At 44.7% G+C, this 26,777-nt stretch overlaps 1 protein-coding gene and 1 long non-coding RNA gene across 3 annotated transcripts in view; both read right to left on the bottom strand.

Annotated features, from left to right (window-relative positions):
- Positions 1-1,605: 1,605 nt before the first annotated feature.
- The window catches only part of LOC136379798 (uncharacterized), a 555,021-nt gene continuing 529,849 nt past the window's right edge, over positions 1,606-26,777 (bottom strand). Inside the window, exon 2 of the long non-coding RNA XR_010746802.1 lies at positions 1,606-2,597. This is a non-coding gene — a long non-coding RNA (uncharacterized lncRNA). The remainder of the gene's footprint in view (positions 2,598-26,777) is intronic.
- Positions 3,297-26,777, bottom strand: part of PLS1 (plastin 1) — a 112,517-nt gene continuing 89,036 nt past the window's right edge. For both annotated transcript variants that reach the window (XM_066347356.1, XM_066347355.1), the window contains exons 9-16: positions 26,438-26,533; positions 23,465-23,660; positions 18,270-18,348; positions 14,961-15,075; positions 9,216-9,349; positions 7,599-7,722; positions 3,710-3,834; positions 3,297-3,445 (exon numbers count right to left, since the gene is read on the bottom strand). In XM_066347356.1, the coding sequence (XP_066203453.1) occupies positions 3,310-3,445; positions 3,710-3,834; positions 7,599-7,722; positions 9,216-9,349; positions 14,961-15,075; positions 18,270-18,348; positions 23,465-23,660; positions 26,438-26,533 (1,005 nt within the window). In that variant the 3' untranslated portion in view covers positions 3,297-3,309. The remainder of the gene's footprint in view (positions 3,446-3,709; positions 3,835-7,598; positions 7,723-9,215; positions 9,350-14,960; positions 15,076-18,269; positions 18,349-23,464; positions 23,661-26,437; positions 26,534-26,777) is intronic.

Genomic DNA, 26,777 nt, shown 5'->3' with positions numbered 1-26,777 from the left:
AGCCCATCTGCATCTCCAAACTCTCACTGCTCCCAGACGTGTACCGATTTCTTCTCCTGAAAGGCCCACAATACTCTGTCTGTCCAGAACCTCTACCCAGGGGTCCCCAAACATTTTACACAGGGGGCCAGTTCATTGTCCCTCAGACCCGTTGGAGGGTTGGACTATAAAAAAAAAAAAACTATGAACAAATCCCTATGCACACTGCACATATCTTATTTTAAAGTAAAAAAACAAAACGGGAACAAATACAATATTTAAAATAAAGAACAAGTAAATTTAAATCAACAAACTGACCAGTATTTCAATGGGAACTATGGGCCTGCTTTTGGCTAATGAGATGGTCAGTGTGCTCCTCTCACTGACCACCAATGAAAGAGGTGCCCCTTCAGGAAGTGCGGCAGGGGCCGGATAAATGGCCAATGGCCTCAGGGGGCCGCATGCGGCCCGCAGGCCATAGTTTGGGGACCCCTGCTCTACGCCTTTCCCTCTGCTGACCCTCATCACAGAGCTTTTATCCTTCCTGTGGTCTGTGTCACATCCTTCAAGAGCCCGTCCCTGAGCACCCTAACTAAGGTGACCTTCAGCCCTGTTCCCAGGTGGGTCTCTGTCACACCACGGTTTCACTGCTCCTCCCACATCTGTCACTACCCGAGGGTCCCAGCTGCTCATCCCTTGTCCCTCTTGGCTAGGACATGAGAGTCCGGAGGGCAGGACACGCCATCTGTACTTTTCTCAGCTGAATGTCCGGTGTCTAATGTCATACCTGAATCGTAACAGACTCATTTACGTTCTTGAATGGGTTGAGTCACTAGAATTACGTCAGCACAAATTAAAGTTGTAGCGATGTGTAGTTTGGTCTTTACTAAAATTCTTCATGTTAAATGACCATAGGACCACGTTCATTCAAAAATAATCTAGTAATTGTTTTTAATTTTTTATTTTTAATGGGAGAGAGAAAGAGAGGCAGACAGACAGAAAGGGAGAGAGATGAGAAGCATCAACTCTTAGTTGTGGCACCTTAGTTGTTCATTGATTGCTTCTCATATGTGCCTTGACGGGGGCCGGGGGGGTTCCAGCTGAGCCAGTGACACCTTGCTCAAGCCAGCAACCTTGAGGTCATGTCTATGGTCCCACACTCAAGCCGGTGACCTTGGGGTTTCAAACCTGGGTCCTCAGCGTCTCAGGTCTATGCTCTATCCAATGCACCACCAGCTGGTCAGACTAATAAAAAATTTTTTGTTTTAATAATTAGTTTCACAATTAGTTTTACTAACTAGTAATCAGGAATTGTTTTACTAATTATTTTAGTTTCTCTTTTCTGGAGAATAACCTTATGATAGGTTACCATATTTTTCGCTCCATAAAACGCACTATTTTTCCCCCCAAAAGTGGAGGGGAAAATGCCCGTGCATCTTATGGAGTGAAAAATAGGATATTTTATTAAATACTTTAACACACCATTTTGTTCAGAATATTGTTTTTTCTTATTTTCCTCCTTAAAACTGCAGGTGTGTCTTATGGTCAGATGCATCTTATGGAGTGAAAAATATGGTAATTTTCAAAGTTGTATATGTTTCTTTAAATGAAATAGACACTGACACATTTGTGCATACACAGAATTTTTATTAAATATACTTTGAGAAAAAGAACACGCTACAGTACTAAATTTTGTGTAAATTGGATAACTGAGTAACTATCGTGGTGAAAAAAAAATCTTAAGGGGGAAACATGATTTAAATAATTTCACAAAGGAACAGGAACATCTTAGTCGTCATTTTAAAGAAAACCATCATCAAAATATAAAAGGAAAGGAAATCTCTCTCTCGTAGAAGAATATATTTCATCGTTCTACCTGGTGATGATTTCAGTTAAAAATTCTAAACACCTGAGCTGTCTCACGCTTCCCAACACGTATATTCTCATCAGTGGCAAAAAGGGACGTGCGACTTCTCACTCACACGGACATAAAGGGACAGCACTTCTGTTCAACAGCACATTCACCGGCACGGACGGGGGAAAATGAAGGGCCAGATGTCCGAGTTCAACTGTGAGCGAAGAATCTCCCTACTGCTAAAAATTCGGACAATAAAAACGGGGGTCTCAGGCTCAGCTGTTCCCGGGTAACCCGAGCATGAATTAGCCAAACATTGCCAACTCACAGGAGGTGGCGGAAGAAGAACAAACAAACGTGAGAATACTCTACGTTCAATAGTAGCTTTGCGTCCCGTCCCGTACTGCTCAAGCAGTCTGGTGGGCAGGTTCTAAGTTATCTAGGGCCTCAGTGTTGACCGGAACGAGCATCTGTAATAGGAAGCTGACGTTACGGGGTCAGCATGCCTTGAAATCCTCTGGCCAGCGTTCGGCTGTAAATAGTTGGAAGAAGTCCATCGAAAAATAACCATCACGCACATCGGCAATGGATATTTCTACAAGAAGTTTTCACATACCAAATAGCTACAAACTGAGACAAACACGCAGTGTGGGGGTGAGGGGCACAATAAATATAGTACTTAATGGTTGGCTGACTTACCAATTATACATACTGTTGAGGAAAAACTAGGTTATTCAGGTACAACATATACACACACACACTTCTCTAGTAATGTCCTATCAACATATATATGCTGCCCATCATGACCAAACTAGCGTGGGTAAAGTATCAATGCAGTTAAAATTAAGTTTTAAGTAAAAAGCTCTGGCTTCTTACATAAGGGAATGAACTTTGGGGTTTATTCAAGAGTTAGTTCTGATTTATATATATAAAAAATTAATGTTACTAGGATAATACTTGTCACTTAAAAGCTTCAGACAATATAGAAATTTACAGACAAGTTAAAAGTTTTAGACTACTGCTCACAGAGGAAGCCCACAGGGATTAAACCGGATGACTCTGAAAACAGGGATAATCAAAATTAACACACACAAATCAAAACCCGTTTCATAGTAGGAACGGCAAAAAAAATTTTTGTTTTGTATTGATTTTTTTTTTGAACCCTGAAAAAAAAAAAAAGAATATTAGTCTTGTTTTAATGAGACTTGCAGGAAATGAAAATAATTTAATTAGGAAGTATCCACTTGATGTGGAACATATTCTATGATTGGTATCTACTAGTCAATTAATTGTGTTATCCAAAAAGGGCTTGAAAACTCTTAACAGGTATGAAGAGGATATTGAATTCATTCATGAATTTTACAACTGTTTTGAGCATACAAATCACCTCTGGTTTCAGACCCACTATCTTTCAGAATTCTGTAAACTGTGAGGCATTCAGTGTGTTTGCTGTGGCAGAATAGCATACTGAATGTTTATTTTAATCTGTTCAGTCCTTTCCCCATCAGGCATGCGAACACTGTCATCACCATCTTTGGTTTCACTTCCACGAGGTCATCGGGTAAGGCGTATATCCGGGCACCGATCTTTCGAGCAACTGAAATGGCGTATCTTGAAAAGACAAGAAAAACATCCTGGTCTTTGGTATCTATCTACTGTGTGTTCACTTCATATATATGTTAACACAAGAATGAAACAGTGTGATTAAGATATAACTTGACAAAAAAGTTAAATTTATGACTCTTTACGAGTCCTACCCCTGCCCAAGGTGTGTGTACTTAACAGTGTGAATTTTTAAAGATTAGTAACTCTGCCCGGAAGGCTTTAAGAAATCGAAGAGGCACGATGTTCCGAACAGAAACCGTAAAGGCTTACTTAGCGTTGTTCAGCCTGTCCTCATCAGAGAGGTCTTCTCGCTTCACCATTTCTTGACGAACCGCGTTTGGTGCGATGGCATCTATTAAATCGAGGACAGGTAAACTCGTGCTAATAGATTTGTCCTAGAGAATAAAGATGACAGACGAATATTCATGTCAGACCAGGCAGGGGGTCATAACCACAGACCTGAAAGCAATCTGTACATTTTCATTATACTTCATTCAGCTTTCCTGCAACCAGCGCACATCAAAAACCATTTAAAATGCACTTTTTTCTTCCATCTTTACAGAGGTTACAGAGTAGATGGAGCTGTCACCATACCTAAGGTCTGTGGATATGACAATTCTTAAAGTGTGCTAACAACTTTTTTTTTTTAATTAAGTGAGAGGCGGGGGGGAGGGGCAGAGAGACGGACTCCCACATGTGCCTGACCAGGATCCACCCGGCAAGCCCACTAGGGGGTGCTGCTCTGCTCATCTGGGGCCACTGCTCTGTTGCTCAGCAACCGAGCTATTTTAGCACCTGAAGTAAGGCCATAGAGCCATCCTCAGTGCCCAGGGCCAACTGGCTCCAATCATTTGAGCCATGGCTGTAGGAGGAGAAGTGGGGGGAGGTGAGGAGAAAGCAGATAGTCATTTCTCCTGTGTGCTCTGAATGGGAATCGAACCTGGAACTTCCACACACTGGGCTGATGCTCTACTGCTGAGCCAACTGGCCAGGGCCTATACACAACTTTTGAAAGGGAGTAGAAGGTGAATTTTAAATGAATAGTTTTGCAAATTCTAGGAATAATATATATATTTTTAGACCATGGATTCCTAAGCCGTCACTTGATACTTTTCAACGAGAAAAATGACAGGAGAAGGAACTAACATGCACAAAGGCATTATTCCTGCTGCGTTCCATGCTCAGCTTATCTGACCCTCCTAACAGCCGGGTGTTCAAGGGAGCACAATCTCTCTTTCAAAGAGAAAGCACATCAGGTTCACAGGCTTGAGTGACTTTATCACTTAGTCAGTAACCTGTGATTTCCGCGTGCTCGCTTTTCTGCGGTGATTCAAACACAGACGGGCAGCTTAGCGGCTGCGATATGTTGACGGCTCATTGGCCTGTTTGTGAGGTTTTTCTTGTTTAAGTTTGGGGACATTGTTTTATTCACTTGTTTTCTTTTCCGGCTCTCTGGAGGTGTAAGACAACGTGGTAAGATATCTGAAGCATACATCTTGATGCTGTGAAACAATGACTCTCATCTCGTTAACATGCCCAGCAACACAGGTTTTATGCAGATACACACATATATGATGAAAACATGTAAGTTCTATTCTCTTGGAAAACTTCAATGATACAGTGTAACATCAACCAGAGTCATCACGTTATATATATATATACTTCAGATCCGGAGACTGCATTTATCTTGTAGCTGGAAGACTGTAGACCCTCCGTGGTATCTGAAATATTGCTTCACTCAGATACAGCAAACAAGGATTTTTCCACCCTTTCCCTATGATTCACCTCAGGAATCACTTTGAGTTGAATGAAAACCTAAGTTTCAAAGATTCTATCAGGTCCCTTATCTTCCTATTTCCAAGAAAATAAGCCCATCTTCCATCTCCTCTGATTTGTACATTATCAGCGAAAAACATTTTACTTTTGCAAAGGGAGGAGGAGCTGGAATAAAAACCCTTAGTTTCGTATATAAATACATTTTCATCATTTTTCCTTCCACGTTCCTTCACTTGATCGTAAAGAAAATATAAGATCCTGGCTGGGTAGTTCAGTCGGTTAGAGCATTGTCCTGACACTCCCAGGTTAGGGGGTTGATCCCTGGTCAGGACACATACAAGAATCAACCAATGAATGCATAGATAAGGGGAACAACAAATCGATCTCTCTCTCTCTAAAACCAATAAATAATAATCAATCAATAATAATAATAACTCAAATCCCTCTTCTCTCTAATGCTCAAATCAAATCAAACTTTCTCCATCAGGTTCCACCAACTATTCAGTTGGAAACAACCCACCGGGTTTATCCATTACCATTAGCTGCATTAATTCTTTGGATTTTATCATTTACTCTGTAGTACTGTTACTTTCTTCAGTGAGACAAATTTGTCTTTCAAATAAATGGTGAAAACCCTCTGAGGGTCAAATTAATTTCTTAAATTCTGCACCTTCTTCTTTGCCCAGGAAGGTTATTTAATAGTAAGAGCTCAAAAATAAACTTTTCTCCTAAATATTTTCTGTGCTTGACTTAATTATATACATGTTATTTTTTCATAAAGCATAAATGCCTCTAATTCCCAGTATAACATTTTAATGAGTCAGTGTCAATTAGAGAATTTTATATGTTCTCTTTCCTGTTATTATATTTTTAAAGTTGTTTTGTCTCTAAAATCTATAAAGGCAAATCATGGACCGAAATTCTTTCTGTCTATTTGAATAAGCAACGTTCACAGCTCCATGTCATGAGTCCCTTCCAAAAGGGAAAAGAAAGAACACACTTTGAACTAGGAACTCGGGCAAATCTCAGCCAACACCCAGCTGTCCCGAGAAAGCCACTGGGGGGCTTCGTTTTTGGTGAAGATGAGAAGATGGAATTTATCCTTTTTTTTTTTTTTTTTTGTATTTTCCTGAAAACGGGGAGAGACAGTCAGACAGACTCCCGCATGCACCCGACCGGGATCCACCCGGCACGCCCACCAGGGGGTGATGCTCTGCCCCTCTAGGGCGTCACTCTGCCGAGACCAGAGCCACTCTAGCGCCTGGGGCAGAGGCCAAGGAGCCATCCCCAGCGCCCGGGCCATCTTTGCTCCAATGGAGCCTTGGCTGCGGGAGGGGAAGAGAGAGACAGAGAGGAAGGAGGGGGGGGTGGAGAAGCAAATGGGCGCTTCTCCTATGTGCCCTGGCCGGGAATCGAACCCGGGTCCCCCACACGCCAGGCTGATGCTCTACCGCTGAGCCAACCGGACAGGGCCGGAATTTATCCATTTTTGACCTTCCTTCTGCTCTACCATGTTTCTGAACACACAGAAAAAAAGGCAAAGAAGAGAATAAAGATGGGTAGATAGCTCTTAGGAGAACTCTTGTAGGGGGCCCTGCATTGTCACTCTTTTATTTCGCTAAATAATAATAATAATAATAATAATAATAATAATAATACAACGTGCTAATTTTTCACTTATCATACACAATCACCACAAACACGAGGCTCACTGAACGGACGTGTACAAGCGGGCATGCTTCGTGGTGGCTGACGTCAGCTTGCATGCAAAAGCCACAGAATGGAAACGCATGGCTGTGAGTGAGCATGTATGTGCGGGTGACATTTCTGGGTGCTTTATGAACCGTCCACGGATGCTCGGAAGGGGGTGTTAACGTGCCACCGAGAAGCCACACGACAAGGCGGTTTCCTCCTACCAGTTTTCTCAGCGCCGTGACGCGGGTCTGGCTGGTCCTGCCATGCCTTGGACATGGTGTCAGTACCATTCTGAGACCGCTGCTAGGGGAGGGGGGCACAAAACGTTATAGGTCCTTATATAAATGGTGTCTCCTTCTGCTCTCTTGTTCATCTGACAGTTGGGATATTTGGGCCCCTAGTCTGTTTCTGTCTTAAAGATCAGGTGGACCATCGTCTGATAATATTAACCAGCAAGCACTTCTACACCATGAAGACAACCCATCAAAAATAGGTAAGAATTCAAACTTATGTCTGGTTTCCACATCCCGAATCAATCAGTGTGCCTGAGCTCACACAATCAAGTTCCTGAGACGGAACGTCCATGGAAACCCTGAACCCAAACCAGCATCCTTCCCAATAGAGATGTCTTCCTAAACTTAATTTCTTGCCAAAAAAGAAAAAAAAAATTTAAGTAGCTTTTCATTACCTTGAAGCTGGAAATAGAAGTACTTTTCTTTGCATTTTTAAGAGTCTGATTGACCCACTTGATGATAACCTCATCGTTGACTTTTTCGCCTTCCCCGAGATCTGATAACACGTTCAGTGTGTACCTGTGTAAGAGAAAAGGCACGTCTTCGAGACGAAAAGGGGTGATATCTGCTCCCAGAGCCTATATATCAATGTTTAGATAAACATGGAAGAAACATTTCAGTTCTCGTAAAGATTTCTAATCTTCGTCTGGTGTTTGCTCTTCACGACATTCCAGACTTACAATTACTTACAAAGACTAGTCTATCACCCACAGTCAATCATTTAAAAGCAGATATTTTTGTAGTCTATTTTTTCTGTTCTTATTATATCTTTAGAATGTACTAAAATTTGAGTTCGGGTGACTGGGGGAAGCCCGTCCCCATATCGCTGTAAATGCTGCAGCCCTCACTCACTCACCTCCTCATCCGCTGCAGCCCTCACTCACTCACCTCCTCGTCCACTGCAGCCCTCACTCACTCACCTCCTCATCCGCTGCAGCCCTCACTCACTCACCTCCTCGTCAGCCGCAGCCCTCACTCACTCACCTCCTCGTCAGCCGCAGCCCTCACTCACTCACCTCCTCGTCCACTGCAGCCCTCACTCACTCACCTCCTCGTCTGCCGCAGCCCTCACTCACCTCCTCATCAGCCGCAGCCCTCACTCACTCACCTCCTCATCAGCCGCAGCCCTCACTCACTCACCTCCTCATCAGCCGCAGTCCTCACTCACCTCGTCAGCCGCAGCCCTCACTCACTCACCTCGTCAGCCGCAGCCCTCACTCACTCACCTCCTCGTCAGCCGCAGCCCTCACTCACTCACCTCCTCGTCAGCCGCAGCCCTCACTCACTCACCTCCTCGTCAGCCGCAGCCCTCACTCACTCACCTCGTCAGCCGCAGCCCTCACTCACTCACCTCCTCATCCACTGCAGCCCTCACTCACTCACCTCCTCGTCCGCCGCAGCCCTCACTCACTCACCTCCTCGTCAGCTGCAGCCCTCACTCACTCACCTCCTCGTCAGCTGCAGCCCTCACTCACTCACCTCCTCGTCAGCTGCAGCCCTCACTCACTCACCTCCTCGTCAGCTGCAGCCCTCACTCACTCACCTCCTCGTCAGCTGCAGCCCTCACTCACTCACCTCCTCGTCCGCTGCAGCCCTCACTCACTCACCTCCTCGTCAGCTGCAGCCCTCACTCACTCACCTCCTCGTCAGCTGCAGCCCTCACTCACTCACCTCCTCGTCAGCTGCAGCCCTCACTCACTCACCTCCTCGTCAGCTGCAGCCCTCACTCACTCACCTCCTCGTCAGCTGCAGCCCTCACTCACTCACCTCGTCTGCTGCAGCCCTCACTCACTCACCTCCTCGTCTGCTGCAGCCCTCACTCACTCACCTCCTCGTCAGCTGCAGCCCTCACTCACTCACCTCCTCGTCAGCTGCAGCCCTCACTCACCTCCTCGTCCGCTGCAGCCCTCACTCACTCACCTCCTCGTCAGCCGCAGCCCTCACTCACTCACCTCCTCGTCTGCTGCAGCCCTCACTCACTCACCTCCTCATCCGCTGCAGCCCTCACTCACCTCCTCATCAGCTGCCACACCAACGCCAGGGTGAGGGTGGCATTCCCTTCGTTCAGGTCCTGCCCGGCGATGCCCACCAAGGAGAATTTGGCCTTATTCTTCCCAAGCTCCACTGCATAGTTGCAGTTTTCAATCTACAGGTCGGTATAAAAAAAAATTTTAAAGAGTAATATATCTCCGGACTCTGCCAGCCTCGTTGGGTCACCTGCAAGAGAACAGCGATGACACCGGACATTGCAATACGGAGTTTCACTTCATCATCGTCTGGGGGAAATTAAGAAAGTGCTTGTTCCCGTGTCACCGCTGAACATATCGAAAGCATGGAGGGGTTGGTTCACCAGATAAACACCTGGCTGGAGAGTTTTCAGATCCCTCTCATCTGGCAAGTCTAGATGGTCTAAGATGACAGAGCTTTATTGGTGGCAAATCTGTTGACGGAAAATCTAGGTTTCCTGCATTCCATTAATAGGGGTAATACATCCAGTTTTGTCTAAACTTAAAGGAAAGAGAAGGCTGTTGTTTCCCTAAGAGTCTGACTTCATCTCCAGTATTATTTATCTAGATCTTCCTATTCAGCTGAAATTCCAGTTTCAGCCTCCTTTCTTTGACCAGGGTTTAACCCGGCGGTTCTCAACCTGTGGGTTGCGACCCCAGCGAGGTCGCCTAAAGCCATGTGAAAATACATAATACGTATCAGGTATTTACATTCCAAATCATAACTGTAGCAAAATTACAGTTATCAAGTAGCCACCAAAATTATTTTTTGGTTTGGGGTCACCGCAACATGAGGAACTGTATTGCGGGGTCACGGCATTAGAAAGGTTGAGAACCGCTGGTTTAACCCTTTAACTGGGTGACAATAATCTATTCCTTGTCTGAACCCCCAGTGCTCCTTGGGTAACGCGTGGGCCCCAACATATACTCAGTGTCTTGTCTCGTCCTTTCTGCAGCCATCACACAAGGGTCTTTCAGAAAGCAAAAACCGTAATGCGTATAATCTGTATCACACTCCTCCCTCCCAGCAGGTGCCCTGGCTACAGCGAGACTCTGAGGAGTGAACACCAGGTAAATTACTTACACACACACACACACACACACACACAGAACTGACTCGTATATAAACTCTTCACAGAACTGATTCATATATAAACTCTTATGTATTTGAGTTTCTCTCCACCAAAACTGTAAGCTCTTGCAATCGTGGCTTGTATCACCAGTAGTGAAAAGTACTTGCTAAGTAATTTTTAGAATCAAGGGAGCTTTAGTTAAGAAAAAAAAGTGTAACTGGTTTCTCCTGACCTTCTGTCCCAAGTTTGTGGAAGCCTCATTACAGAACAATTCATCCTAAGACACACAGACGCTTTTTCCTAAGAATAAGACAATATTTCCAGAAAAGGACCACACACAGTAACAGAATTTGCACAAATAAGTGGGTATTATTTTGTTTCTCGTTCTTTTCTCTTTCACTTATTTTTTTTGTGTGTGAGAGAGGCAGACAGGCAGAGAGAGACAGACAGGAACATCGAGCTGCTCCTGCATGTGCCCCGACCGGGGATTGAACCAGCAACCTCTGTGCTCCGGGACGATGCTCCAACCAACTGAGCTATCAGGCCAGGGCTTTATTTTTATTGACTGATTGATTTTTAGAGAGAGAAAGGACAGGAGAGAGGGGGAGGGGAAGGAGAGCATTCATCTGTTCCCCTCAGTCGTGCCCTCACTGGCTGCTTCCCTGGTGTGCCCTGACCGGGGATCAAACCCAGAATCTTGTCATTTCTGGACACTCTAACCAGGAGCTAACTGGCCAGGGCTGGGTATTGTTCTCTACAAAAGAAAATTCAAATTCCCCAAGGTCATTTTTACAAATAAAAAACGACAGATCTTTTGAACTTGCTGCAATATCTGCTTGGTTTCCTAAATTAAAAAAAAAAAAAAAAGTCTTTGATATGTATTCATTCCCTTAAAACACAAAGAAATAAATGATATTTCAACATCCTTTCATCTTCCTAGTCGTCATCTGACATCATAAATCTAGTCTCCCTGCTAGAAGTCCATGCGATAGAAACGCACAGGTTTGAAAAAGTGGCCCAGGCTTCGAATTCACAGAAAACAGCATCAGAACTCCGATTCTGCCTCCGTGTGAACAGGAGAGACTGAAGACCAGCCTGTTTTCCACGCCCACCCATTTCATTAGGAGAATTCTCTAGCAAATTGTAATAATCATTTTAATAGAAAATGTGTTTCGATGAAAGGCCACCGGTTTTATAATCTGACCAGAATGCCTGAAGGGATAACAGTGAGGAGCTCAGAGTTGCCAGTCCAGAGCCCGAGATGCCGGAAGCCACCACCGTGAAGGGAAAACCAGAAACGGATGCAAGCGTGAGGGAAAAGCTGTGTTCTCCATTTTGGCAACATTAGATGCCAACTTTGGCAAAACACTCAAGATATGAAAAGGCAGACCCTGCCTGTTGGCTCAGTGGTAGAGCATCGGCCCAGCATGTGGAAGTCCCGGGTTCAATTCCCAGCCAGGGCACACAGGAGAAGCACCCATCTGCTTCTTCACCCTTCACCCTCTCCTTTCTCCCCCTCTCTCTTCTCCTCCCGCAGCCAAGGCTCCATTGGAGCAAAGTTGGCCCAGGTGCTGAGAACGGCTCCATGGCCTCTGCCTCAGGCGCTAGAATGGCACCAGTTATAAAGGAGCAACGCCCCAGATGGGCAGAGCATCGTCCCCTGGTGGACATGCCTGGTGGATCCTGGTCGGGCACATGTGGGAGTCTGTCACACTTCTCACTTCAAAAAATACAAAAAAAAATGTTTCAGGTATAACGACTCGTTCAATTTTTGTTTTCCTGCTACATTTTGCACCTGACAGTTCTTCGTGAAACACTTCAGTAAAATTGGTTCCATGATTAGAATTGTAGGCAAATCAAATAAAACTTAAAGTGTAGGCAAGTCTAATCACTAGAAATACTGAAAAATATGAATAGAAATTTCTTAAAATTATACTCCTCATTCCACTAATTTTAATATCATGATGCATTTCCTTAGTCTTATTTTTAGTTTTTTTTAAAGTATAAAGTTTATTAATACCTATTCATTCTAGAGAGGCGAAGACGACATGTCCTTTTTTGTTGTTTTGTTTTGTTTGTTTTTTTTGTTTGTTTGTTTTTGTATTTTTCTGAAGCTGGAAACGGGGAGAGACAGTCAGACAGACTCTCGCATGCGCCCAACCGGGATCCACCCGGCACGCCCACCAGGGGCGATGCTCTGCCCACTAGGGGGCTATGCTCTGCCCCTCCGGGGCGTCGCTCTGCCGCGACCAGAGCCACTCTAGCGCCTGGGGCAGAGGTCAAGGAGCCATCCCCAGCACCCGGGCCATCTTTGCTCCAATGGAGCCTTGGCTGTGGGAGGGGAAGAGAGACAGAGAGAAAGGGGGGGGTGGAGAAGCAGATGGGCGCTTCTCCTGTGTGCCCTGGCAGGGAATCAAACCTGGGTCCCCAGCATGCCAGGCTGATGCTCTACCGCTGAGCCAACCGGCCAGGGCCCTTTTTGTTTTTTGTGGGGTTTTTTTTGTATTTTTCTGAAGTTGGAAACGGGGAGGCAGTCAGACAGACTCCCGCATGCGCCCGACCGGGATCCACCCGGCATGCCCACCAGGGGGTGATGCTCTGCCCATCTGGGGCATCACTCCATTGTAACTGGGGCCATTCTAGCGCCTAAGGCAGAGGCCATGGTGCCATCCTCAGCGCCCGGGCCAACTTTGCTCCAATGGAGCCTTGGCTGCGGGAGGGGAAGAGAGAGACAGAGAGGAAGGAGAGGGGGAAGGGTGGAGAAGCAGATGGGCGCTTCTCCTGTGTGCCCTGGCCAGGAATTGAACCCGGGACTCCTGCATGCCAGGCCGACACTCTACCACTGAGCCAACTGGCCAGGGCATCAACGACATGTCCTTTTTAACTGCAAGCCTCTGTGTGTGTGCTTTAAACAAAATAGATTCATACGCATATATGCTATTTTGTATTCTGCTCAGTTCCATATCACTATTCCTAAAATTCTAAAAATGCTGTTTTTCAATGGTGCATTTCCCTTCATCTTATGGGTATATCCTAATTTACTAGTAACTCATTATGGAACAGCTAAATTATTTTCATTTTTTTTCTTTGCTCTGTAAATATTGCTATGATGAGTAGTTTGGTACACGACTTCCTGTCCTTCTGAATATTTCACCAGGATTGATAATAACTGAAATGATTAAATCAAAGGACGTTTTGCAGATTACTGCTACGTATTTCCAAATGGAATCTAGAAAGATTATACAAACACTTCTAACACTGGATGCAGTGCCATGCAATTCTTTCTCATCTTATTATTTTTGTTAATTGTTTCTTATTTTAAATTGCACTTCTCTATCATGGACGAACAAGTTTTCATATGTATTATCCATCGTTCCTTCTTGTCTTGTAAATTGGTCACTCCTATCGGTCACTGTCCCATTCGGCTATTATCATTTTACTACTAGCAAGCCAGTTTTAGAAGTTGATTTGTACGACTGTTTATATGTAGAGCATACTAACTACTTGTCACATTTGTTGCAAATATGTTTCCATGTTTACTGTGTCTATTGTTTGCTTTTTAATTTTGCTATGGTATTTACTTTTGTAGCCAGAAGTTTAAAATGTATATGTAATTTGCTATGCCATTTTTTCCTTGTAATTTCTATATCATTCCAATGAGATAATCGTTCACCTTTTTTTACTTGTCTCTTCATGTTGACTTTGATTTTAAAAAAATGTGCACGAATAGCACGTGCCTTCCCAATTTGAGTTGTTAAATGTTAAACACAACCTTCTATTATATTTTTCATACTTTTTTTATGTGTGTGTGTGTGTGTCTGTGTGTGTGTCTGTGTGTGTCTGTGTGTGTGTCTGTGTGTGTGTCTGTGTGTGTCTGTGTGTGTGTGTATCTGTGTGTGTATCTGTGTGTGTGTCTCTGTGTCTGTGTGTGTCTGTGTGTGTCTGTGTGTGTCTGTGTGTGTGTGTGTGTCTGTGTGTCTGTCTGTGTGTGTATCTGTGTGTGTGTCTCTGTGTCTGTGTGTGTGTCTGTGTGTGTCTGTGTGTGTGTGTATCTGTGTGTGTATCTGTGTGTGTGTCTCTGTGTCTGTGTGTGTCTGTGTGTGTGTGTATCTGTGTGTGTATCTGTGTGTGTGTCTCTGTGTCTGTGTGTGTCTGTGTGTGTGTGTCTGTGTGTGTGTGTCTGTGTGTGTGTGTATCTGTGTGTGTATCTGTGTGTGTGTCTCTGTGTCTGTGTGTGTCTGTGTGTGTGTCTGTGTGTGTGTGTCTGTGTGTGTGTATCTGTGTGTGTGTCTCTGTGTCTGTGTGTGTGTGTCTGTGTGTGTGTATCTGTGTGTGTGTCTCTGTGTCTGTGTGTGTCTGTCTGTGTGTGTGTCTGTGTGTGTCTGTGTGTGTGTCTGTGTGTGTGTCTGTGTGTGTGTATCTGTGTGTATGTGTGTGTGTGTATCTGTGTGTGTATCTGTGTGTGTGTCTCTGTGTCTGTGTGTGTCTGTGTGTGTGTGTGTGTGTCTGTGTGTGTGTCTGTGTGTGTCTGTGTGTGTGTGTGTCTGTGTGTGTGTGTGTGTATCTGTGTGTGTATCTGTGTGTGTGTCTCTGTGTCTGTGTGTATCTGTGTGTGTGTGTGTCTGTGTCTGTGTGTGTGTGTGCGGCTTTCACAGCCACGGTCACTATGGTCATTCACCTTCTTCATGTTCCCCCCGAGGGCGGGGTAAGGAGGCTTGTTGACGTGGCTCCAGTTGACGGGCACACGGATCATCTCATAGAGCTGGAAGATCACCAGGGCGTCGGAGAGGTCACTGGAACGGGAGAAACAGAGGGTGAGGGCGGAGAAAGGGTGGGACCACCAAATCTGATGAAACACACCAGAGATGGACTTACATCCTTCCAAGGACAGCCGGGTCCACTAAATGCTTCGAGAAGTGACGGGATATACACACCATTTGACCCAGAACTCCTAATCTAGGAATCTGTCTGAAATTTTTTCATAGATCTTTACAAACCTAGACATTATATGTACAAGGACATTCGTTGCCATAGGATATATAAATTTGGAAACAACTTAAATACCAGGTGGTCGACGGCTGCTGAACAGCCTACATACCATGGACTCCAGGGCCACCATTAGAAGGGTGGATTCCCAAGCTCCGACATGAAAAGCTTTACAAACATACAGTGTGTCTGTAAAGTCATGGTGCACTTTTGACCGGTCACAGGAAAGCAACAAAAGATGATAGAACTGTGAAATCTGCACCAAATAAAAGGAAAACCCTCCCAGTTTCTGTAGGATGATGTGGCAGCATGTGGCATGCGCAGATGATGATGTAATACCGTGTATACAGCGGAGCAGCCCACGGCCATGCCAGTCGAGATGTGGACGGTACAGAGGAAAGTTCAGTGTGTTCTGTGGCTCGCTAAATTCGAATCCGTGACCAAAGTGCAATGTGAATATCGGTGTGTTTATAACGAAGCGCCACCACATAGGAATAAGATTACTCGGTGAGATAAGCAATTGAAGGAAACCGGCAGTTTGGTGGAGAAACCCCATTCTGGTAGGCCATCAGTGAGTGATGAGTCTGTAGAGCAGGGGTTCCCAAACTTTTTACACAGGGGGCCAGTTCACTGTCCCTCAGACCGTTGGAGGGCCGGACTATAAAAAAAAACTATGAACAAATCCCTATGCACACTGCACATATCTTATTTTAAAGTAAAAAAACAAAACAGGAACTGTGAATTTAAATCAACAAACTGACCAGTATTTCAATGGGAACTATGCTCCTCTCACTGACCACCAATGAAAGAGGTGCTCTTCCGAAAGTGCGGCGGGGGCTGGATAAATGGCCTCAGGGGGCCGCATGCAGCCCGTGGGCCGTAGTTTGGGGACCCCTGCTGTAGAGGCTATACAAGATAGCTACCTAAGGAGCCCTAAAAAATCTGTGCGTGAGCCCACATCGAACTGCACTGAATAGGTATGAAACTGGGAGAGTTTTCCTTTTATTTGGTGCAGATTTCACATTTCTATTGTCTTTTGTTGCTTTCCTGTGACCGGTCAAAAGTGCACCATGACTTTACGGACACACTGTATATGCAATTAAAAAGAAAAAGCATGCGGTCAACATGGCATGGTGTATTATTTATTAAATTTGTTTTCAAAATTAAGAGTATTTCAATACCTATATGTTCTATGGGCTGTTAAGAGCGATGATCTCTGGGCAGGAAAGAAAGGAGCACAAGAAGCGTAAGGGCTGGACTCTCGTGTTATGTTTTATCCTACATACTCGTTTCCCGGAGCCTGTACAGTGGGAATGGAGCTTACGTACTGCTTATGTATCATGGTTTTTAAAACTTTAAAACAATAACTACACAAAAATCACAATAGCTAACTCAGGAGGCAGCCATTCATGTTAAATAATGAGGGTTAAGAGGGAGGCATCCAGCCCTGGCCAGTTGGCTCAGTGATAGAGCGTCGGCCTATGGACGTCCTGGGTTTGATTCTCAGTCAGGGCACACAGGAGAAGCAACCATCTTCTTCTCCACCCTTCCCCCTTTCTCTCTCTCTCTCTCTCTCTCTCTCTCTCTTCTCCTCTCCTCCTGTAGCCATGGCTCAATTGGAGGAAGTTGGCCCCAGACACTGAGGAGGGCGCCATGGCCTCTTCCTCAGGCACTAAAAATAAAATTGGCTCTGGTTGTAATGGAGCAAAAGACCCAGATGGGCAGAGCATCAGCCCCTAGTGGGGGCAGATGGATCATGGTCAGGGCACATGTAGGAGTCTGTCTGACTGCCTCCCCTCCTCTCACTAAAAAGAAAAAATATACACAACAAATTATGGCATAATTGAGGGTTTTGGCAAACAAATAGAATGTGACTTATAATGAAAAATATTGATATAAGAACTATTCATACAATATTACTATTACTCTAATCTGTTAAAATTGAAATAATTTATTTTCCTAATCAATAATTATAAGATTGTTAAGATGAATTATCTTTATCAAACTATTTGTATCATCAGGAATTATAATTAGGCCCTGGCCGGCTGGCTCAGCAGTAGAGCATCAGCCCCATGTGGAAGTTCTGGGTTTGATTCTCGGTTAGGGCACACAGAAGAAGTGCCTATCTGCTTCTCCACCTTTCCTCCTCTCCTTTCTCTCTGTCTCTCGCTCTCTCTTCCCCTCCCACAGCCAAGGTTCCATTGGAGCAAAGTTGTCCCGGGCACTGAGGATAGCTCCATGGCCTCCATCTCAGGTGCTAGAATGGCTCTGGCTGCAACGGAGCAATGGCCAGATGGGCAGAGCATCGCCCCCTGGTGGGCATGCCGGGTGGATCCCAGTCCGGTGCATGCGGGAGTCTGTCTGACTGCCTCCCTGCTTCTAACTTTGGAAAAAATACCAAAAAATAAAAATTAAAAAAAAAACCCAAAACCAAAAAAGAATTATAACTATTATTATCTTTTCAACCAATACTATATTTTTCTTTCTTTTTTTTTAAGGTGACAGGAGGGGAGATAGTGATGCAGACTCCCTCATGGTGCCCTGACTGGGATCCTCCAAGAAACCCTGTGTGAAGCTGATGCTCAAGTACTGAACTATTTTTAGTGCCTGAGGCTGATAGGCTTAGACCAACTGAGCTATCTTCAGCACCTGGAGCAGACGCTCTAACCAACTGAGCTACTGCCTGCAGAAAGAAAAGAGGCAGAGATGGGGGGAGAGAAAGGGGAAGAGAAGCAGATGGTCACTTCTCTTGTGTGCCCTGACCAGGATTTGAACCCAGGATGTCCATACACCAGGCCAATGCTCTACCCACTGAGCCACTGGCCAGGGCCAATATTTTTCTTTTAAAACCATTCCATTGCCAATTCCCAGCATTCTGAAACTAAACATTGGCTAAAACTCTCACAATTTTTATACAATGTCCTCAGGTAAATATACCTATAGCTTGAAACTAGAACACCTGGATCCTAGCCATACAGCTGAAATGCAATGAAACAGTTACCTGTACAGGTGATTAATGTAGGGGTTGACCCCCAAGGAATTCATCCAGTTTCGAAACGTCCGCTCTTCCTTGCTCTCTCCTAGAGTGGACACAAGCTCACACTGATGACTCAGGACAAAAAGGAATGCGGAACTACACTGTAAACAGTTCAGGCAGGTGCAAACAGGCCAGCCATACTTTGCCATGGTTCCTATCATACCACGAAATGTTTAGGGGGGAAAAAAAATAAAATCTCTCATTGCCAACGTCCCATTTTCCCCTCTGTCTAGAGAGCCTCTGTGGGCTCTAAATTTTTCCATCGAGAGAGCTCTTCACTCAATGTCTGTCAACTACGGAGCCGTGGGTTTCTCTGTCCAGAGAAAGTAACAAACCAAACGTCTGTGTTCGTATAGCCGCAGTTTGAATTGCATGCAAAGGGACTGGCTAAAAATCAATGAAAGGGCATGTTTCAGCAGTCAGGGTAATATCAGCACGTGCGCTCAGCAGACACGGAAAAGCAGTCTGACTCCACCTGCTCAGATACGGTCTTACACAGGAACGCTGCCGGGCACAGAAACCAACATTTTAATGACACCCAACAGCAAGGAAGGAGACGGGGATTCCCGGTAACGTACAAACAGGGCATGAGGGAACGGAACTATTTCATAGCCTTCTTGAGTTATTTTAGACGGTCCCTATTCAAAATACAGAAGGGACACATTGTAGCATAGCAAGTCCCTAGACCTCTACGATCACCTCCAGAAGAAATTCCTGCAGGCACCACCACGGGACCTGTGATGACCGGGGCGTGCCCTCAGAGCAGAGTTTATGTATCCTTTCTACGGGAAACGTAGGCTATTGTGTGACACAAGTGAGCAGAGAGAGAGATGTACTCCTCTGGACCTGTCTGCCTTCTAGTTCTCTCCCCCTCTGCCCCCCACGGGTCTCAAGGAGACTTAAGTGACTACTAGTGGTACTGTTTGTCTATCAGAGTTAGGGGACAGTGGATGGGATGGCCCAGCCGGCAGCTCAATGCCAGACGCCTGAAAATAACGAAACGTGGACAGTACACCTGTAAAGCAGATGCCAGGTGCAAGCCGCTTACTAGACTTTGTCTCAGGGAGATTCCCGGGACAATTGGGCCTATGAGTCTACAGCTGCCTGAGCTCCAGGGGCCCGTTCCTGTCGAGCCAGCCCTGCAGGTGTCTTCAGACGGGCTGCCCCAGATACGACAAACCCGCAGGCCCAGGGGAGAAACCAAAACCTTGCAAAATCTAAAAGGTTCTGGGTGGGTTGTTTTTTTTTTGCTGTTATTGTTGTTTTTTTGTGGGCCAGCTATTCAGGAAATAATCTGTCCCCCATACTTCCATATGGCCCAGAACCTGTCTGAATTCTTGCTCTCTTTCAATTATACAACCACATCATTTCTGGTTTCACTTTCCTCCCCTCATGCCTGCAATAAAAAGGTCACTGATCATGCTACCGCTTTATAATAAATAACCTATATGAGAACCTTTAAAAAAAAAAAAGAACCAAGTTAACCTTAATATTTCTAGAAACCACACCCGGCTTCTTTGATCAGAGTTACTGAACGGGTGCAAAGGAAACGTCTGAACTTTTCTGAAAGTGACAATAAATATAAACATATTCTCATCAACAGCTTGATGCATGTGACACAATCTCTACCACAATCTCTTGTTTTGTGGCATATAAATTTTTTTTTCTAGTCATTCGAGAATTTTTACATCATTTCCATCTCTGAAGATCCAAATGATGTTTTAAAATTATAAACAGGAATAGTGTGACAACTGTTTAATTTTGAATTAAAATAATCTCTAAATTCTTCTGAGCCTGAAAATAGAGTGAATAACATTGAAAAGAAGATACTTGGCCCTGGCCGGTTGGCTCAGTGGTAGAGCGTCAGCCTGGCCTGTGGATGTCCTGGGTTCGATTCCCGGCCAGGGCACACAGGAGAAGCACCCATCTGCTTCTCCACCCCTCCCCCTCTCCTTTCTCTCTGTCTCTCTCTTCCCCTCCCGCAGCCGAGGTTCCATTGGAGCAAAGATGGCCCGGGCACTGAGAACGGCTCCATGGCCTCTGCCTCAGGTGCTAGAATGGCTCTGATTGCAACAGAGTAACGTCCCAGAGGGGCAGAGCATCGCCCCCTGGTGGGCATGCTGGGTGGATCCCAGTCGGGGTGCATGTGGGAGTCTGTCTCTGCGTCCCTGCTTCTCACTGAATAAAAATAAATTAAAAAAGAAAAAAAAAAGACACTAAATTGTCTCTTGACCAAGTTCCATGAATATTATACATTTCAGAGGTCTGCATTTCTTTCTATAGTTCTCAACTAATTATATAATTTTTTTACTTAATTTTTGAGACCCAGACAGTAAAATAGATTTTTTTTAAGTGAGCATTTATTTATCTAATACCATTTCAAGTTGTTTTGGTAAAAAAAAAAAAAAAACGCTCAAAGTCAGCAGCACGGTGCATTTGTGCAAGAGCCAAGGCAAAACATCTGTATTCCAGTTGGAAACATTGTCTGCAATGCGGACAACTGAAGCAATCTTAGGAGAAAAAAACAACAACTGTAAAACATTCTTTTCATTTTCAGGGTCAAACTGACATCTGCAACTGATAAAAAGTTTCAGAAAGAGTAACAAAGATATGAAAGACAGGCCGAAAGAACAGGAACTAACGTATTTAAAACAGCCCCCTCCACATGTTCGGTGATGTGCTCTCTCCCTCGGCCTGACCATCACTTGAGCACAGACTGTATGCTCACTTTTCGTTCACGAAAAGTCATCGTGACTCATGCTGTCATTCTTCGAGAGAAGTATGATGAGTCTTGCTTTTATGTATGAGAAAACCAAGGCTCACAGAGGTCAATCAGATATCTGACGGTGGAACCATGATTAAACAAAGTATAATTCCGTGGCCTAGGGATTTTCTGACACCACAAATGAATTCTGACACGATCTGTCTGTATGCATCAGCGTCCACATTGGGCTTCATTGAATAGGAAGGTTTAATATTTAGCTGGGCTTCCAATGTCCCTTGAGTCCATACAATAAAATGCTTTGCCAATGAGGACATACTAATATATGAATATGGGATTTCTTAAGGTCAAGCTTCAAACTTTGTAAGGATCCAGGAACACAAATTTACAGAGGAAAAAAAAAAATTCCAATGACAGTCAAAGTCAAATACATTTCGGCAGATGTATCAGGACATACATAAGTTCTAAATAAAGATGATTGATAAATATTTCCCATGGTATGCTTGCTTGTATACATATTAGTAAATACTAACGGACTAATGGAAATATTTAGCAATCCGGTGCACACTGAAAAATTCCAAAAGCATGCTGAACACTAGCAAAAGAATTCAAACGCTACAAACAGGAGAATGAGCAAGTCAGAGAAGAAAATCCAGCAAGAATCTGGGGACTAAAAGAAGCAGGTCATGTTTAATATGCCCCTCTAAACAATGCTTTCTCACGCCAGCCATGGAGGAACTCGGAAAGCTCCCAGACGCGTAAAAACGCAGCCGTCTTCCTTTCCTGTTTCATTTTTCAGAAGTGCTCACTCCTCACCCTAAATGTCTCCGCTGAAACATCCACGTTTTTCTCTCTAGCCTCCCTCTTAGTGAGCTGAGTGGAGGAAGAAAGTCCCGATTTTATCTTACTGGGCCTCAGAGAGAGTGGACTGAATCAGTCGTATGCCTTAAGAGAACGTATTTGCTAACTCTGAAACTTCATGACTAAACAAACAAACAAACAAACAAAAAACCCTGTAATTATAAAGAGACACATTGGAACTCTGGCTGTGTCGGTCAAAAAGAAAGGATCATGAAACTAACTCGTTCTGTCTCACGAGGGGAGAAATGAGAAGCGTGCGTGGACGAACACTGAATCATCCAATTCTCCCCACCAAGCAGGGTCCTGACTTGAGGACTGCCTTCTCCAAACCAGGGCCACCAGCGGGTGTGGTTTAGGACCGCCCTCTCCTCCCACCTCTGACGGCTGCCCCCCACCAAGGCTGCTTGACGCTCATGTGGGTTTTGGTAAGCGTGTGAGCGAGAGGGTGGGAAAGGGGGAGAGAAGAGGAGAGAGGCTGCAGGAGACAGGGTGCAGGAGAAAGAACTAGATACAGAGAATGTATCTGTCATTATGATGATTCATATATTGTAGGCTTCAGTGACATTCAGTCAACAAAATACAGCCGGAGAAACAAACAAAACCCTCTGTGCGGTAGATCCTCCGCAGATCTTTTCCAAGACGGCTGGCGATACAAGAGGTTTGTGTGTTTACAGGAGAGTGATAAAGGCTTTCACATCAAACCACAGAACCCAACTGTCCATACTGATCGCTAATGTGTTTACAGCGATGCCATCCCACCATCGCGGAAGGCATGTCAGGTGGGGAATTGACAAAATATCAAGCTACGCTCCGCTAGTCTAATTACGTTTCATTTGTGTTTCTTGCTTGTCATCATGCATTCTTTAGGCATATTAAGACTGAAAAAAATAAAAATAAAAACACAGCATGAACAATGCAAAAAAAAAAAAAAAAAATCAACCCAGACAGAAAGAATACATGGTTCTAATTTAAAAAAGAGCATTCAGAAGGAATATATGATAGAGTATAGGAAAGTACTAAATACAGTACCTACATTAGGAGGGGTCAGATCTGCATTTCACGAAGCAAAACAGGAAAGTATTATCAATTATGAGACAGATAACAATAGCCCCCACACAAGACAAGTCATGAATATCATCAATTTTTTTTTCACGTACACTAAAAACATTAAAAAAAAAGAGGACAATACTGGAGTCAAAAACTGTAGCTTTCAAAGGAGAAAAGAAGCTACGAATAATTATGATTTTTTTCTTTCCAATAGATAATTCATTGTCCATCTGCGTGGTGGAGTTATGTTATGTGGTCATTGAAGAGGATATTTTTCACGTATGACAGTTTTCACTATCGTCTTACAAAGAAATGACAGACAAGTAAGAGTTACCCCAGCCCTCTCTTCTAGCCAACACCAACAGCAACTTTCTGGAACTTGAATGTCTGACGGGACGCACAGACCTACAGACAGTAAAATACGTCCCCCCCCCTCCCCCGGCCCCCCTCCCCTACCTCCAGCAGTGAGGCAGGACGAGACCACAAGGAGACACACACCGTGTATCCAGTAGAGGCAGGAAGAACGTACCTTCCAGTAAATTCATATCGATGTCATTATTATCGGGCTTGTGTAGGCATGGGTATGTGTTAAACAGATTAGCTACAAACGCTAAATTAAGCTTAGGGTTGCCTGAAACCACATCTGCGGGAGTGACGAACTGTCTGCAGCCCAGCTTGTCGGCTTCTTGAAGCATGAACCCAGCACGCTTCAGGTCATTTTTCTCCTAAACAACGAGATGGAAAGGGTCAAGGTTAAACTTTTTTCCTGATTTACATATTTAGAAGCCACTGCGACTCTTCCCGGGTACGCATCTATCTAACCGCGGCGCGAAATGTGAGGCCAGAATGGGCAGGAACTCGAAAGCAACGTCCCCGTTTCTTTTAAATCAATCGACAGGAGTAAGTCTCTGAGTCTGCTGCCTGGGCTCAGAGTAGTATTCCACCCTCCTTGCTGAGATACTCGACAGAACTCTGCAACACTGTATCAGGAAGCTCCCGCTGCAGATCCAACTACAGGGAGCTTGACCAAGGCCACGTACTCCAGTCGCCCGCTGGTTCAGAGGCTCAGTTTTTCTCACCCATTCTGTCCCAAATGATATTTTCAATAGACTCTTTTCTCAATGAAAACAAGTTGGGTGACATTATATTTTAATTTAAAAGAATATTAAAATCAGAAGGAACAACCACCTTCCACAATAGCAAGAAAGACCCCATGGAAACAAAGCAGGTGATTATCCACAGGGGAGTCGATACACAGACTGTTAGGTCCACAGAGCGACGTACAGCAGCGTGAGCGACTTCGGAATACACAATGTTCAAAGTAAGGACTAGACATGTAAGCAGAACGCGATCAACTTGAGGCAGAGTTGAGAAGTAAAATAACTTAATTTTGCAAGGGATCTATTGATATTTGGTTGAAGAAAAAAAAAAGCAGAAAAGCAAAAAAAAACACACAAAAAAACGGTGACCTTAAGATGCAAGGCGCCCACGATCACAGTCAGGGAAGGCAGAGGGGCGGCCAGGACAGAACTGCGGAGCTAAAACGGAATTTAACGCCATGGTCTTCGCTTCCATTGTCGGGTTGAGAGTTCCGAGGGGCGCGTTACAATCTCAACACCAACAACTACAAACAAAAGATACTCCGTTCTCATGTTTCCTTGGTGTCTTCTGATCTGCGTCAGATCGGAAGTTCCTAGGACTTCTATTTTTTACCTTCATAAGCGGGGCACTTGCGGAGTCAGTCCTGGGATACTCTTTACCAGTTATTTTGTAGCATGTCCTTCCACCGGAATGTGTCTAACGCCCTCTTCTCATAATTAGATAAAGGACATGCAAGCACTTTTAATATCTGTCATTCCCCTCCCACAAAATGCACCCTTTTCAAGTATACAGTTAAGTGATTTTCCGTATATTTATAAAGGCGTAAAACCACGACCACTATCTAACTCTGGAATATTCTCATTATCCACCTCCCCACACCCCTCCCCCAAAAGAACGAATAAACAAATGAACAAATGGATATGAGCCCACGATGACAGTATATCATACACGAATTACGCCGTATCTAATTCAGGGCAGCAGACTTGCAGAGAAGTAAGAGGAAAAGACATCAGAACACTGATAGGTGTAATGCTGTTAAGCAGCAATAAAACCTTGCTAAGGTAAACATCAACAAAGCCCGACGTGGGCACCTCATTTAGATCTTACCCCAAATAAACTTTAAAAAGGCAAATCTGACATTTATGAGCCAACGGGATGTGTCAATGTTGACTGGCTATTGAGATGATATGATGGATGATTGTTAATATTTACGGGTGAAATAAAGTATGGTGGATCTATTTTAAGTGTCTTTATCTTTTGGAAAATACATACTGAAATACTTATTGATGAAAAGACACGATGTCTAGAATTTGCTTCAAAATAACATGGGAGAGAAAGGAGATTTGGCAGATGGTAAAACTGAAAACACAAGCCACGAGGTTGATCGCTGTTGAACCTGGGGTGTGCACACGTGGTACTCCGGTTTACTAAGTCCCTTCACTTCTGAATATGTCTGAAATTTTACATGTTTATTTTTTAAGCTCCTAATATTTTTTATTCAAACTAATTGGCACATTTGCATCATTTTCCAATACGAGCTCTCTTAAGATGTTTCATTACAATAATGTGGAATACGATGGAGGAATGACTTACGTGGCCTTTTAAACTAAATATTGTGAATGTTGTACTTTTAAGTGCTTGATAGATTTCCATACAAACGGTATCGCCTGAACGGATCATGATGTTTAGACAGAGCCATCCCTGGCACTGACAACGTAGGCTGGAAGAACGGGCGTCCTGGGAACTGTGTTACTTGGATGAGGGTCTGTGTGAGCCCTTCCACGCCATAAACAGTAGGGATTGTCACCTTTTATGGTACGTGTCTCGGCACAGCAGTTGGAAGCAATGGCACTCCATTGCTTAGCGATCTCACACTGGCTTGTGGCCCCCTTCCTCGGACACAGCGATGGCCACAGAGACACTCCGTGAGTTCCAGCTACATCGCAGGGAAAAGGACCTACAGATACAGGGTTGGTCCCGCACACACTCAAGGCTGGACGTCTGCCACTCCCTTCTGCCGTGACAACCAGATGACGCGGCACGGAGACTGGCAGCTTAAGGCGTGAAAAAGCTTCCCAAGACCAAGCGTGAAGGGAGGGCTGAGGACCCCACCGGGAATGCTCCCTGTGGACAACGGCAGTCTAGATTCGACTGTCCTCACGAGTCAGATTCAGGGACCTGGGGGCCAGAGCAATGGGGGGTCACAGCCGGGGGCAGGTCTCACTACGGGAAGGTGGAAGGAGTTCTAGACCCGGACGGTGGTGGCAGCGGCTGCACCCAGTGGGAACAGCTCAAGGCCCCCGTCCTGCTCACCAAGCAATGGCTAAAATGGTCACCAATTTCATCTTATGCTTCTTTTACCAAAACTTTAAAAACACTTTTAATGAAACAGTGGACTCACATTAAACCCTGAAAGGTCGATGGGGATGGCAGGCCCGTCATCCCGGTCCCCTCGGGGTGCGATCTGATCCAGCAGGTGAAAATAGGCTCTCGAATCCTTCGAGGAAAAGAGAGGAAATGGAAGTTTTTAAATGAATAACATCGTCACGGGACTTCGGGGCGAGGGGGGGAAGTGCTCAAACTTCCCCTTTGGAAAAAGCCCTTGTCCCGAAGAACAGAAGAGAACTATTCACCGGACTGATTCCCTGTGGGTTTCTGAGGGCGCGATGCGACTCTGCCCTTCAGAGCTTCCAGGAATGCTGTTCCCCGCCCTGGAACATACCCTTCCTCGCCTTGTTCAT

The sequence above is a fragment of the Saccopteryx leptura genome, chromosome 8, assembly GCF_036850995.1.
Source record: "Saccopteryx leptura isolate mSacLep1 chromosome 8, mSacLep1_pri_phased_curated, whole genome shotgun sequence".
NCBI lineage: Eukaryota > Metazoa > Chordata > Mammalia > Chiroptera > Emballonuridae > Saccopteryx > Saccopteryx leptura.
This window is presented reverse-complemented; position numbering and strand designations above follow the sequence as displayed.